Source organism: Macaca nemestrina, chromosome 18 (genome assembly GCF_043159975.1).
Source record: "Macaca nemestrina isolate mMacNem1 chromosome 18, mMacNem.hap1, whole genome shotgun sequence".
Lineage (NCBI taxonomy): Eukaryota > Metazoa > Chordata > Mammalia > Primates > Cercopithecidae > Macaca > Macaca nemestrina.
The window spans coordinates 52,978,378-52,994,011 of NC_092142.1; the positions used below are offsets into that span (position 1 = coordinate 52,978,378).

The 15,634-nt window shown below is 39.9% G+C and overlaps 1 protein-coding gene across 10 annotated transcripts in view; it reads left to right on the top strand.

Annotated features, from left to right (window-relative positions):
* LOC105494095 (FTO alpha-ketoglutarate dependent dioxygenase) overlaps positions 1-15,634 on the top strand; it is a 445,404-nt gene that overhangs the window by 317,247 nt on the left and 112,523 nt on the right. For 2 of the 10 annotated variants that reach the window (XR_011616468.1, XM_011762203.3), the window contains exon 9: positions 13,814-13,850. The exons of the other annotated variants lie outside the window; for them this stretch is intronic. Coding sequence is in view for 1 of the 2 variants with exons in the window: in XM_011762203.3 (XP_011760505.2) it covers positions 13,814-13,850 (37 nt within the window). In the remaining variant the exon portion in view is untranslated. The remainder of the gene's footprint in view (positions 1-13,813; positions 13,851-15,634) is intronic. 10 annotated transcript variants of the gene reach the window in all.

The following is a 15,634-nucleotide window of genomic DNA, read 5'->3' on the forward strand; positions in this document are numbered from 1 at the left end:
CATTGGGAAACTAAAAAATTCGTGTGAGCTACTTTATAGCTATATTTATTGTGGTGGTCTAGAACTGAACCTGCAGTATCGTCAGTGTGCACCTGTATAAGATTCTCCTTGCACTAAAAAGGACATAGAAGTGACAGAGGAACCCTGGTGACTTGAAGCTTGTCTACTTTTAGCAGTGTGTGCCTGTTGATGCTTCTGGTATAATTTATATTCTTTCTCTCATAAGTATTTTACAGGAAATGCGTTTTCCTTTGCTAGTGATATATGCACTTTGGTTTTCCGGAAGTTGTAGTGCTTTGGTTGAAGCTCTGTGTTTTAGAGAAAAGACTTACAATGACCTCCTGATATAGTTTGGGTATTTGTCTGTTCCAAATATCATATTGAAATTTGATCCCCAATTTTAGAGGTAGGATATAATGGGAGGTGTTGGGTTATGGAGGCAGATCCCTCATGGACAACTTGGTTCTGTCCTCTGGGTAATGAGTGACTTCTCACTCTATTAGTTTTTGCGAGAGCTGACTTTTGAAAAGAGCCTGGCACCTTCCTCCCCTCTCTCTCTCTCTCTCTTGCTTCCTTTCTCTCTCTCCGTGTAATGCCTGCTTCTTTTTGCCTTCCACCATGAGTGGAAGCTTCCTGAGGCCCTTAGCAGAAGCTGATGCTGGCGTCATGTTTCTTGTACAGCCTGCAGAACTGTGAGCCAAATAAGCTTCTTTTTTTATAAATTACCCAGCCTCAGGTGTTCCTTCATAGCAATGCAAACAGTCTAGGACACCTCCCGAATGTGAGCTGCACCATAAGGCAAACCGGGAAACCTCCTTTAGTTTTGCATATGTGAGAATTTTGATTGACTGAACCAAGGAATCACCCTCATAACTCCACTGCAGAAGGCTGTTCTCATGTCATTTGCACACATTTAGCTTGCCTGAAGTGTGTTCTATAAAATGCACCCAGATTTTCAGGCATTGAAAATTTATGTATTTTTTTATTATTATTGTTATTTTAAATCTCATACTTTTTTTTTTTTTTTTTTTTGAGATGAGGTCTTGCCCTGTCATCCAGTCTGGAGTGCAGTAGTGCAATCACAGCTCGCTTCAGCCTCCAACTCCTAGCCCCAAGCAATCCTCCTGCCTCGGCCTCCCAAGTAGCTAGGACTACAGGTGTACACCACTGTACCTGGCTAATTAAAAAAAATTTTTTTCTTTTTAGAGACAGGGTCTCACTCTAGGTCTTGCCTAGGCTGTTCTCAAACTCCTGGCTTCAAAAAATCCTCCTGCCTCAGCTTCCTAAAGTGCTGGGATTGCAGGCATGAGCCACCATGCCCAGCTACATTTTTTAATGGAGAGAGACGTCCTGGGCATTTGAACTGCAGATTCCCTTAAACTGGACATTGTCAGCTATTTACATATTACAAAAACAATTGTGTTTCATGTAAAGTATTAAACATCAACATTACGTCACCACAAGGGTGATTACAGCAACCTTCACTCCTAAGTGCATCGCCTACACAAACAAGAGTTGTTTGTCTGCAGCAGTTGTTTTCATGTGGTAACAGTTGTAGGAGTTGAAGTAGCACCTTAAGGAGCAATTTTCAGAGGTGAAGAAATCAGTTTTCAAAAGTGAACTCATGGTTAATAACTAACCAATAAAAAAAATAAAGCTACGTCCATGGCACAAATGCCCATGGCAAAAGGAAATAAGACAAGAGTCGTTTAAAAAGTAGCCTTGGAGGAAAAACAAAAAGGATTTAAAATTCAAAGACTTTGGGGAAAATTCAACTTAATCAATAACATGAGTAACAACTATTACTATTTCCTGAGTGCTTACCATATGCCAAATACCATTGTACCTGCTTCACATAGATTATTTCATCTCATTTTCACAACATTCTGTGAAGCAGGTACTTCATTATCTATCCCTGTTTGCCGGATAAGGAAGCTGAGACTTCATACAGTGTCTTGCAAGTTCGGACAGCCTCCAGCAAACATAGGAAACAGGATTCGAACCCATGCAGTCTGCCTCAGAGCCAAAGCCCTTGGCCATTTTTCTATCCTGACTTCCACAGATCATTTCTGCCTACAGCAGAGGTCAGAAACTGACAACCAGCTGGCCTTACCTAGCCTTAGGTAACAGTGATGGCTATTGAACACTTACTATGTGTCAGGATTATTTTACACATAGTCATTTGTTCCTTCATTTAATCTTCAAAGCAGCTCCGTGAGGTACGTTTCAGTTATTATCCCCATTTTACAGATGAGAAAACTGAGACCAAGAGGAAGTAACACTTCCCAAATGTTAGCAGAACTAACGTCCAAATCCAGACTGTCTCATTCCAGATTCTCCCCCTCTTCACCATTATGCTAAAAATACAATTGTCTGCCAACATGACAAACCTGGATGTTTCACAAAAAAATGAAGGCTTCTGACTTGTCATGAAAAAAAAAAAAAAAAACAACAGACTTGTCCCCTTGGATGGAGCAACAGTCACTTGTAACACTGAGTAGCTGCCCCTTTTAGATGGGGTATCTCCTACCTAGTTGCCACTACCCCTCACTTAGGCTGCTTTGCTCTTTGATTGCCGGCCTGAACTTTGGGGACATTCCATTTTGCAGTCTCAGTCTAAGGTATCCCTTATACTGGATCTGCCTCTCTTAACAAGCTAAATGTCTGTGTGGTTTATGTTTTTTATTGTAGCACAAGCTGTTTAACGTTCTCTAAAAAGCATTCCCCCAAACAGCAATAAATGCCTCTTTCCTATTTTCTTCCCTGTCCCTTGCCCCAAAAGAAAGGCAGCTCTGCAGAACTAGTATTTGTGCCCAACCAAGTGGGAAGATATGAGGCTGATAGCCTTTTCTCTCTCTTCTTGGTTGGTGGCACTCTGGTAGTGCTTGGTTAGCAATAACGGAGCATCTCCCGGCTTTGTTATGTATTACAGTAGGCTATTGTGTGACACAGAGACACCTGGCTTTTGTACATGCCAGAGTGAGATTCAACTACAACATCCAGAATTGAGGAGAAGGATATTGACAGGTACATGCCTCCTTCTCAAACCAGAGATTTTATATTTAAAAAGGGCTTTTCTAAGAAGTCAGTCTTGATTATTTGTTCCATGTTGGTCCAAACCAGTGCATTATTGGGAAGATAATGAGTGGCATTCACCCAAGGGTAATCCTTTCAGGGATTTTGATGATGCAGTAAATCATGAGTGTAAAGCCTGAGTGGTTTATGCCATTAAAACCTCAAGATAGAATTAGACTTGTAATCACCACTTGCCCATGTTTTGTCATTTATGATAATTATAGTAGTAATAATCCATGTATTGTTGAGAAGTAGCAGTCAGAAGCATCCATCAATTTTTTATCGACACCAAATCAAGTTGATACTTCATCTTTGCTGCAAAAATGTAGATTGCACCAATTAGTCTAAAGAAATTGGGCAGTCATTAGCAACGAAGCAAGCAGTTAATCTACAGAACATTTCTGGCCCCTCTGATGCCAACAATTCCTCTTAATTATGTGGAATATCATGAGCTTCTTTGGGACTCTGTCAACAGTGCCATTGTTGGCTTACATTAGAAGGAGCATCTATGTCCCTGCTCTTATTTAAAAGAATGCAGTGCCTTCCAGCCCCCACCTTGCACTCTTAGGCGCTTCTAGGCAAATTTATTCTGAAGCAGAACACTTGAATCAAAGCAGTATGCATTTTCTTTCTTATTTAGAAATAAGAATTTTCCCCAGTGGGCTTCTTTCGGTGATGGCACATTAGCTCACCATCCCATATGTGTTAACTATTTTTGTTCACCTTACCCAAATCATGGAATAATCATCTCCTTGAAAAAAAGGAAAGAAAAGAAAAGTCAGGGTTTAAAAGAAAAATCCAACTAGTTGTGAAGAAATCCTGGTGCTAATGAGCTTTCTGAATCTGCCTCAAGTCTTTTCCCCAGGCTAGCCCATTCTCCCTCTCTAGACATTTTCAATCAGCCTCGCCCGCAAATTGTACTAAGCAGCTGAATAATGTAGGGTAGAAATTTCAAATATGAATATTATTTCCTATTTAGGAAATTTGGAAAAGAAAGAGCAGGAAAAAAATAAGTCACCCCCTGGTCCCGCACCATGGCACTACCTCTGTGAATATTCTTTGGACTCTGACACATACACACATATTGACTTTTATCATCATCATCATCATCATCATCATCATCATTATTCTAGTACTCTCTTTTTCACTTTGCTAACAGTTTGAATCATCTTTTCTAATGGATGCATAATATTCTACCAAATACAGAGTGTGTATTTGTCCATGTTTTGGATTATTTCCCTAGGATAGCTTGCCCAAAGTAAAATACTTGGTCAAAATTTATAAGCCTCTTCATAGCTATCAATATGAAGCCTCTTCATAGCTGTCAAAATGAAGCCTCTTCATATTGACAAACTCTCTCCAAAAGGATGATACCAATTTTTAAAATCCCACCAGTAATATATGCAGATACTGGTTTGATGTTAGTGAGATTTAAATTCAGTTGTGTTGGCATGGTTACAGCTAAGATAGATCGATAGATACATACATACGCGCGTGTGCGCGCGCGTGTGTGTGTGTGTTACTCCTCCTTAATGGACAAATGGTGATATGGTTTGACTGTGTCCCCACCCAGATCTCATCTTGAATTGTAGTTCCCAAAATTCCCACATGTGGTGGGAGAGACCTGGTGGGAGGTAATTGAATCATGGGGGCGGTTTCCCCATGCTGTTCTCATGATAGTAAGTTCTCATGAGATCTGATGGTTTTATAAGGGGCTCCCCCTTTGTTGGGTTCTCATTCTTCTCCTTCCTGCTGTCATGTGAAGAAGAACGTGTTTGCTTCCCCTTCTGCCATGACTGTAAGTTTCCTGAGGCCTCCCCAGTCCTGTGGAACTGTGAGTCAATTAAACCTCTTTCCTTTATAATTTGCCCAGTCTTGGCCGTTCTCTATAGCACTGTGAGAATGGACTAATACAATGGGCACAGTATCAAATTGTACCCCGACTCATATTACTGTAAACAATGATAGTTGTTATCTCACATCACAGGAAGTTCAGAAATAGGACAGCTGTAGGTGTGATACGATCATAGGCCCAATGATATGATTGAAGACTTGAGTTGTTTTCTTCAGGTTCTGCCATCATCACCACCCTCATGCTGGCCTCCTTCGGGCTTCAAATGGCTACAGTAGCTCCAGGCACCACATCCAGATGTAGAAACAACAGAGATAGAAGGAAATCAATTCTTGTATCTCCTTCTCAAGAGTGAGGAGATCCTTCCTAGAAGCTCCCAACTGAAACCCCTAAACCAAGACTGGCAAGGGAAATGGAAGCACCATTACTGACTGATTAACCAAGATTTTCTCCCCATCTGGCAATGGAGTCAACTTCCTTTGAGTGCTGAATACCTGAATAAAACAGATTCTGTTACAAGGAAGAAGGAGGGAAGGTTGTTGAGGCACAGTGCCTCGCATAGGCATCATGATTTTTTTAAGTCTCCGTCACACTCATAGAACCATATAAATTTCTTTAGTAACAATTGATGCATTTAATGGGCATATGCAAAAGTTGTTGGCAGATCTACCAAGTACTGGGCTTTGTCCAATGTAGAAGGCCCTCCCAGGCAGTGATCATGCTCCACAATTCCTTTACATTTTCCTAAAAACCTACCTCAGTGTTGGGCCCCTCAGGTAGAAACCAGGAACACCTTGGTTTCTAGATTGCTTTGGCATATAGGTTTCCTATGGGAAAGAAATAGGAAAGCTGACTTTCCTCTTTTAGAATCTCCTGTTTGGTGGAGATTTTACATCCAGGATACCATTGTTAGGACTTCCACTGAGATGAAGGTTTACAGCCTGATGAAACAAGTCTCACTTTCCACTTTGAATTACTCAGGCTCTGTGCATCTTATTCCACTGCACAGCCTAGCATTTTGAACACTTCACTACTCATTAGCACCTCCAGTGAAAGATCAGAAAAGAAGGTGGCTGGAAGAGGAGGATTGAAGAATGCGGATTAGTCAAATTGTTTTTTGTTTTATCTAGTTAGAGAAACAGCTAAAATTACTGCCTCAAAAAATTTTGGAAAATTATCTAGTTTATAGTTTATTTCTGCAGTTATTTTCCCACTAATTATAAAAATTATTAGGAGTATTACGTTTTAGAGTAAAATAATAAATAAACAATAACAAAAAATGGCTACAACAGAAGAAAACATGTTCCCGGATTGAAGAAACCAACCTAGAAATTATACTGTATGCCTCAGAAATTTAATGTTATTTTGCCTTTCCTGTTGGATTATAGAGTACAGATATTATCTCTTTATTAATGCATGATTTATAAATATTATTTGGCACTAAGGATATCAAGGTGATCGTGGACCAGAGCTGCCCATCCCTTCACCCTGGTAGTTGAGAACACAAAATATATCCATTTCCTATACACCATGAAGCGTCATTGCTTCCAGTAGGTTTTCCTGGTGGAGACAAAAAGGAAAAAAGAAGCACCTACTGTACTCGTGCACTTTCTGTTTTACAGTTTCATAAGGATTTTTACAACATAATTACATGCTCTATGATATTACATACATTTCCACCACTTATATAATCAAGTGCAATTACACTGACTGCTAGAATAGATGATGGGAAAAATGACTTGAATCAAAAATTACACAACAGAACGCTGTATCAGAAAGGCTTTTGGAGTGTACGTGCCACAGCCCCCAAAAAGAGATGGATCAAGATGATTATAATAGCCTTGAAGTAACAATTGATGCATTTAACGGGCATATGCATTATGAATTTTCCTAGGTTGGTCGGGCGCAGTGGCTCATGCCTGTAATCCCAGCACTTTGAGAGGCTGAGGCGGGCGGATTACCTGAGGTCAGGAGTTCGAGACCAGCCTGGCCAACATGGCGAAACCCCGTCTCTACTAAAAATACAAAAATTAGCTGGGCATGGTGGCACGTGCCTGTAGTCCCAGCTACTTGGGAGGCTGAACAGGAGAATCCCTTGAACCTGGGAGACAGAGGTTGCAGTGAGTTGAGGTGGCACCACTGCACTCCAGCCTGGGCAACAGAGTGAGACTTTGTCTCAAAAAAAGAAAAAAAAAGAATGTTCCTAGGTTTATGGCACCAAGAATAACTTGTACTATTTTGGAAGATTCATCTTTTTTCCCATATAACACAATGTAGCATGTAGTATTTGTGACACATACCATAGCTACCTGTGCAGGAGCTTGGTGAGTTCTGGTTTTGTCATTCTTCCCCTCACTTTCTATCCCTTCTTTTCTTTGTGCTTCTTCCACTCTCCTCTTTCTATTCTTCTACCGTCCTCCTTATCTTTTTATTTAGAGGCTTGGAGAAGGGCTTGAAACAATAGGTAATGGGGAGAAATGGAGTTTATTCATGCAACATAATTTCCCACTGTAGTAATCCATGGATCAACACATTTGAGGGCAGCTGGTTTAGAAGAGGCCCTTACATTGTCTTAACTTACTCCTCAGAGGGAAGGCTGGGTGCATAGCCAAGGTCTATTAGGTTACATGGCCTTTACAAGGAATTTTTGGGTAGTGTTATTCTTTTTTGTTGTTGTTTTTTTGAGACATAGTCTCCCTCTGTTGCCCAGGCAGGAGTACAGTGGCGCAATCTCGGCTCACTCCTACCTCTGCCTCCTGGGTTCACGCGATTCTCCTGCCTCAGCCTCCTGAGTAGCTGGGACTACAGAAGCTCACCACCACACCCGGCTAATTTTTGTATTTTTATTGGAGACAGGGTTTCACCATGTTGGTCAGACTGGTCTCAAACTCCTGACCTCATGATCCGCCCGCCTCGGCCTCCTAAAGTGCTGAGATTACAGGTGTGAGCCACCACACCTGGCTTGGGTGGTGTGATTCTAATGTAGGAGAAAAAAGAGGAACGTAAATGCAGAACACAATTATGCAAAATTAGGAGCCTTTAAGATGAAATATGATATTATAGGTAGTTTCTTCAGAACAGCATGCTAGTTTATTATAAATAACTGTTTATTCATCACTGAAAACAAAACATACGTAAATGGCAATTTTTCTCCCAGCCAACCCCTTTTCCTCGGGTATTGTTTCAAGAAAAATTTTACAGCAGATGTTTTCAAATAGATTTCTATTTATTTGTGGGCTACTATTATATCAGTAGGATTTCTCTAGAACCTTTCCATCACTTCACCTGAGTTTTCTTTATTGGAAGAAAAAAACAAACAAACAAAAAAATGAAATGTCTGATCACCTGCCCTAAGTCTACAGTTGACAGCAGTTTTTGAGACTAGTAAGTCATGTTATCTTAAGGACAGCGTCTCCTAGGTGAGCGGCCCATAGTCCATATGGAGCAAATTAGACAGTGAAAGAACGGTGCTGCCACTGTTTCTGATTGGTTACGGTAGTATTAAAAAAGAACAACAACTGACTTGCCCAGCTCTGAAGAAGAAAGATGGATAAAATGCTCTTTGAACACACTAGTCTTTTTTTTTTTTTTAATGCCGGTACAGAAGGGTTGCATTTATATTTGGCTTTCCAGACCTGTCTCTTGACCTTCTAATTACTTTATTTGAAACAGCAGTGAGGGTATAATAAACCTGGAGGTTGTCTCTCCTTTGCTTTATCATAAATTAAAGCTGCTGGTTTGTTGAGGTGAAAGTGGAGGCTGAATGTTCATTACTGCTCAAGTGACGGCTTGTCAATAGCAGTGCTTTTTAGTTTGTTCTAGTCAGCACTTGCTGTGCATTTTGTTGGACCACTGGGAAATAAATACAACAAGATTATACATTTGGAATACCACAAGAGTTCACACACACACAAAAAAAAACCCCACAAATGATAAATTATACACTTGGTAGAAAGTGACATGCTATCTTGTGCTATTAACAACCAAAGATAATTGCAACGAATTGTAATTGCAGTTTGCAACTTACAGTACAGTGTGTCCAACATCAATCTTAATAGTGAACAAAGCAATTTATATTAAAACTTAATTCACTTGGTAACTTTCCGCTGTATACACGGGAGCTAACAGATGTAGCTTTTCAGAAAGTTCAAAGGCATTTGAAACGTGGAGAGAAATGCTAATGCAGTAAGCCTTGGAGAAATATTGCATTACTACTTGTAATGAAAACAAATGTATGTCATTATCTCCTAGTTTGTGTTTATTTAATAAAATATGCAGTTTGCACATTGGTGAATTCAGTGTTTCTGAATGGATATGGAATAATGTTCTGTTCAGAATCAAAGGCCAAACAGGACTAGCAATTACGCATCTTCTGTAAATAGTCTGCTGTAGCGTGCACATTGATGCTTGAGTGGGTTTTGTATGAGGTGTAACAGCAAACCGGGGTAACTTTATTCATGACTTTCCTTAGATTGGATGTCTTTGAAGCAAGAAAGGGAGATCTCCTGGAATTACTTAAGAGAACAAGCATATTTGTTTTGTGAGCTTGACTGATGGCCAGTAGAGCAGTTGAGTGAAATCTCTAAACTGATTAGGGCTTTCGTTCAAATAATCTTCTACCGTTTTCATTAATTTATTCTTTAATGCTATTTTGCTGCTCTTCTACCAAGGATAATAATCTCATACTTGCTGACCTCCATGAGTGGATGACCTGGAGCTCATAACTAATCTTATTTACTCTTCTGACCAGCCCAACTTCATTTACCTTGACTGGATAAAGAGCCTTGCGTTGCTAAGCCTCCCTTCCTTCGTAGCATTCTCGTTAATCTACAGTGAAGGGGGAACGATGGGCTTTCCCAATCAAGATCCCAAAGCATGCTGGGGCATTGGGAACTTCATGCGATTTCTCTTCCTTTCGTGAAAGCATGTTTTCACTTTATTCTCCCTCCTTTTTGATTTGAAAATAATAGAGAAAAATGGGGGAGTGGGACTTCCCCATGGTCCCCCTCTCCTAATACAGCTATTTTTACCTTGAAAGTTCATTTCCAGCCATTGACCATAGGAATGTGTGGGTTAATTTAGGTGGTGGTGTTGAATACATGTAATTTTGTATCATGCTTTTTTTGTTTAATGCTACATTGGTTCCTGTGTTGCTTCAGAATTTTATAATTATGCATTTTAAAGACTGAGTGATAATGCATTGTTTATATGCTATTTTGGATTTAATTGTTCCTTAGTATTGAAGTTAGGTTACTTCTACTTAGTTTTGCTATTAGGAGTAACGCTGCAATAAAAATCTCTGTTTTCTTCAGTTAGATTGTTTCTCTTGAATATAATATTACAAATGAAATTATTAAGTAAAAGGTATCAGTGTTTGTATGGCTCTTACCAGACATTACCAAAAAAATTTCTGGGCTGGTTTTTTTTGTTCTTTGTTTTTTGTTTTTGAGATAGAGTCTCACTCTGTCACCAGGCTGGAGTGCAGAGGCACGATCTCGGCTCACTGCAACCTCTGCCTCCTGGGTTCAAGCAATTCTCCTGCCTTAGCCTCCTGAGTAACTGGGATTACAGGTGCGCACCACCATGCCCAGCTAATTTTTTTTTTTTTTTTTTTTTTTTTTTTTTTTTTTTGTATTTTTAGTAGAGACAGGGTTTCACCATCCTGGCCAGGCTGGTCTTGAATTCCTGACCTCGTGATCTGCCCTCCTCAGCCTTCCAAAGTCCTGGGATTACAGGCATGAACCACCACGCCCGGCCTGGGCTGGTTTTATATTAGTTTGTATTGCCACCAGCGATAGAGGATTATATAATTTTATCACGGTAGCTTTGAGAATTATCCTAACTGTTCCACTTACAAACTACATGGCACTGGGCAAATTAACCATTCTCCCTCGGTTTTCCTGTCTGAATAAAGGGAATAATAGCAATGCTTAACTCATAGGTTATCATAGGTATTATATTACTTTATATATTTAAATATCGGGGAGTAGTGTCTGCCACAAAGGAAATACTCCATAAAGGTAAGCTGTTATTATTCCCAAAATTTAATTTTTCACCCAGTTTAATATTACCTTCTATTTAAGCTGCAGTTTTTAGAGTAAATGTTTTAATAGTTCATTGAAGCTAAGTAGTCAATAGATTTTATAATCAGCAACTTCTGTATTTAATGAAAAAATTTAAATCACTTAGGCAATGAGCCATTAGGAAAAATTCACAGTAAGGAATGTTCAGTGTGTAAGGTAGAGGCTTTTAGAAATTCCATCTCTTAATTTATAATAAAACAGCTTTTATTCCAGAATCATCTAAATGGGCCTTGAAGCCTTAATCAAAGTCTGAGGGGGTTTAGTCTGGATCTTGTACCTGCTCCTCGATTAGGGGAGGCCAGAGCCCCTTGATGACAGTCCCACTAAGACTGCACACTATAGGGGGAAGAAATTTCCCAGAAGAAATTGGAGCACTATTAATACTAGAAGAGAGAGAAATGGAGGCTGGACAGCTAAAAATCACAAAGGTACACCAAACTTCTTAAAGACCTTGTTACTCCAGTATTCTCAACACTAGTGATTGGGAAGACAACTAAATGATTGTAGACACCTTGAAGTATTTGGGTCACCCAGTAACCACCGCCTGTGACATTTACCCTAGAGATAAATGTTTCTTATTTTTGGCCAGGCTTGGTGGCTCACACCTATAATCCCAGCACTTTGGGAGGCCAAGGGGGAAGGATCACTTGAAGTCAGGAGTTCAAGACCAGCCTGGCCAACATGGTGAAATCCTGTCTCTACTAAAAATACAAAAATTAGCTAGGCGTGGTGACGCATGCTTGTAATCTCAGCTACTTGGGAGGCTCAGGTGGGTGGATTGCTTCAACTGGGAGGCAGGGGTTGCAGTGAGCCTGGATTGTGCCACTGCGTTCCAACCTGGGTGACAGAGTGAGACTGCGTCCCAAAAAAAAAAAAAAAAAAAGGTGACTGGGCGCGGTGGCTCACGCCTGTAATCCCAGCACTTTGGGAGGCCAAGGCAGGTGGATCACCTGAGGTCAGAAGTTTGAGACCAGCCTGGCCAACATGGTGAAACCCTGTCTTTACTAAAAATACAAAAATTATCCAGGTGTTGGGGCGGGCGCCTGTAATCCTACCTACTCTGGAGGCTGAGGCAGGAGAATTGCTTGAACCCAGGAGACGGAGGTTGCAGTGAGCTGACATCATGCCACTGCACTCCAACCTGGGCAACAGGGCAAGACTCTGGCTCAAAAAAAAAATTTACTTATTTTTATTAGTCAGCACGACATTGAGAACTCATATAATTAGACATTTTGCAGGAGAAATGGCTCATGTTTGGCTGCAAATATCAAAGACCGGAAAAACGGTAACTTAAACAATGTTAGGATTTATTTTCCTTCATCTGAAAGAAGTTCCCAAAGAATAGGGTTATTCTGGTGGCTCCACAACATCACCAATGTTCATGGTCCCTTTGGTCTTTATGTTCTGCTATACTTTCACTTGGCTTCTAGCTTCAGGTTTCCCTCATGGTCACAAAAGAACTGCTGTGGCTCCTAATGGCTCACCTACATTACAGGTAGGAAGAAGGAAGAAAGGGAGGGAAGGGTAAAATGTGCCTGGCAGCTGAGCCAAACCCCAACCCCTTTTTAAGGAACTTCCCCAGAAGCCTTGCCCAACAATCTCTACCTAGACTCCATTACCTAAAACCTAATCACTTAGTCACCTCTATGTGTAAGGGAAAACTGAGAAGTGTTTTCAGCTGGGTACATTGCTGCTGTCAACAAAATCAGGCTTGTGTAAAGGAGTAGAAAGGGAAGAATGGATGTTAGGAAGGCAACCTGCAGTTTCTGGCACAGCTCCCTTGTGTGAAGGAGACAGTCTTCAGCTCTGTGAACTCTCCTGGCGGTCCCTGATGTCGGCCAGTATTATAGACGAGAAGCCAGGAGAGTCATAATGAAGCACTTTCCAGGGTAGAGAAAAAAGTAAGTGGAGTGAATGATGAAAACTTTAGGTCATTAAATAAAGTTCCAACATTTTCTTCCTGCCCAAAACATTCACAACAAACTCTGTGGAGTAGGAGTTGAAGGAAAATGTGCCATGCCATTTTTCTTTAGCCTTTTTGCAATGCAACGCACAATCAATACAAATCTTTGCAGTAATCATATATTGATTTTCCTAGAATATAACTCCATTTAAAGCACTTTTATCCCCAAGAGTAGAAACATTGGAGGCTATCAAAGGAGGAAGTAGATTTCCTTGACCCCATCTGCAGTGCACAATTGATTAACAGGATAGTTATGAGAGTGCGAGAGAGAGACAGAGAGAGAGAAGAGAGAAGTCACCGAAAGGTTAATACCAGCTAAAGAGAAACATGATTATAGGACATTAGGTTTTTTGTAAAATCATAAGGTCAGGATAAGATAATGATACCATCTAAAATTACACAAGATTTTGAGTACTTAGCATCCTCTGACTGCCCCAGCAACCCAACCCAAACCCCAACAAGCAGAGCTGAATTTTTGGGGTTGGCAAAGCCACAAATGGAATGATAGGTTTAGGTTCAGGCCCCATGAGCTGGCTTGATAAGGGAATGAGTAATACTGATTCAGTTTTTCCTGAGTCATAGCTGTGTACTAAACTAAAACCTTAGCATACATCCCATCGAATGTTTCTTTGCTTCAGACAAAGCGAAAAGGAAAAAGGACATTAGGAACCCTCATTTTTATGCCTTTTCTTAGGAAAGTTAAACACTTCCTTTCTTATACTTTCCCTCCTCTCTATCACTTTACTCCCTAAAGATTACAAAAAGAAAAAAAAAAAAAAAAAAAAATCCGCTTTCTGAAAATCCCATGAGTTTAGGTCTGCTGAATATTTCTATTCACAGATGTCTTCATCCCAGAGACAAGAAGAGTAATTGGATGGTAAGTTGCAAAAAGCATGCAAGTTCTGCTCTGCCTCTGGCCTGAGTAACTGGGATGTAGCCAAAACGGAGAATGGTACCCCCTGAAGCAATCCTGAGTTAATGTCTCTTACATACTCCTTGCTGAAAAGGCAGAGGGTGTACTCTTGTTTACAATGTATTGTTCTCACTGTATTTCTCTCCCTAAGTCCCTCTTGTTTTTTTGTATCAAGACTGAGTTCTCACAAACAAGCTCTTTATTAAATTAAATGGTGCATGTAGCCTCATTATCCTTCTCAATGTGCAATGCTTGATAGTTTATTTTACAAGCAACTTCCGGAGTTTGTGTGTTTTTGTTTTAGGGGGCTTTTTTACATTTTGGCTTCAGGCAAAGCAACTAATACACATTGTTAGATGAAGTATCTTATCTGTCAGCAGCACCCTTGTGAATTAATCATAATTCAATAGGATTACTAATCAAGATTTGAGATGAATGTTTTGATAGAGCAATCAGATTTGTCTAATCTATCATTAGTTGACAGTCGCTGCAGGCAGAGTGCAAACTTGGCAATAGTAGACCTGTTTCTGATCCCTTTGGCTTGGCCCACCAGTTGGGTAGCTTCACTGATTATAGCAGTGGACCCAGGCGTTGCAACTAATTAAGTTCTGTTTCTCACTCACCAGGATCCTCCCTCCTTCTCCCACCGTTTTCAAAATATGTTGGGTGGAGTTCAGCTCTCATGAACCTGCCCATGTAATGAACAGATTTGGTAACAAGGTGTTCCTTTTGGTCATTTTCACTTGATAACAAAGATGTGCCACGCCAGGTGACAAATCTCAAGGGTGATTTATGGTGTCACTTGCAAAAAGCAGTCAAAGAAAAAAGAGAAACTTAACCTATTGTTAAAAGATACTACTGATTACAACTCTTTTCATGTCACTAAAATCTGTGCCCCATTTTACCAAGTTGTACGTTCTTGGAAGTAATTTATAGCATATCTTGCACATTTGTTCAGTTTGATTAGATAAATGAAAGCATCTGGTGTAGATTGGTATTTTATTTTATACAGTATATACAGTATTTAAAATTATATTAAATTTTGAAATAATAAATTATGCTCTGCATATTATGTGGCAGTCATTAATACAAAGATGGGATCATTTTATAGAGGAGTCCTTTACCAATTTTTCTTCCTCTCTCCACATTGTTATTAATATATAGATTTTTTTTAATATAGAAAGCTTGGAAAATTCTAGAAAAGTCTAAAAAATTTTAAATTTACCATAATCTCGTCATCTCAGAATGATCAATATTAACATTATATCATTCTATTAAAATTAAATAACAGCGCAAATACCTTAATTAGTAATTGCTTGACAGTATTGTCAATAAAATATGATTCTACCTGGCATGGTGTTCTGGGATCTGTAGGCAACCCAAAGGAATCCAGAAAGATCGTACTTTCTCTCAAGGCTTCACTTTCTACATGAAAACCATATGGGAAAACTCATTTAGGCTGTTAGTGTATCCCACATGTTAGAAGTGACAACTTCTTAATTTCACAAGCACGTCACAGGCCTCACTAAATGAATGCTAGCCACACTGAGAGATTTGTAGCTTGGATGATTTAGACAAGGGATAGTTGAGAGTCACCTAATTAGACTCCAGGTGTAATTATGTAAGGCGTTCCAGGCAGCAGTGTGCTGTCTGTTAATTAACTCTCATGCTGAACATGCAGTAGCCCCTGAACAAAGAACAGTTCATGGAGGAAGAAAAGCTTCCTTACTTTGCCCTAGCTTTAGTTA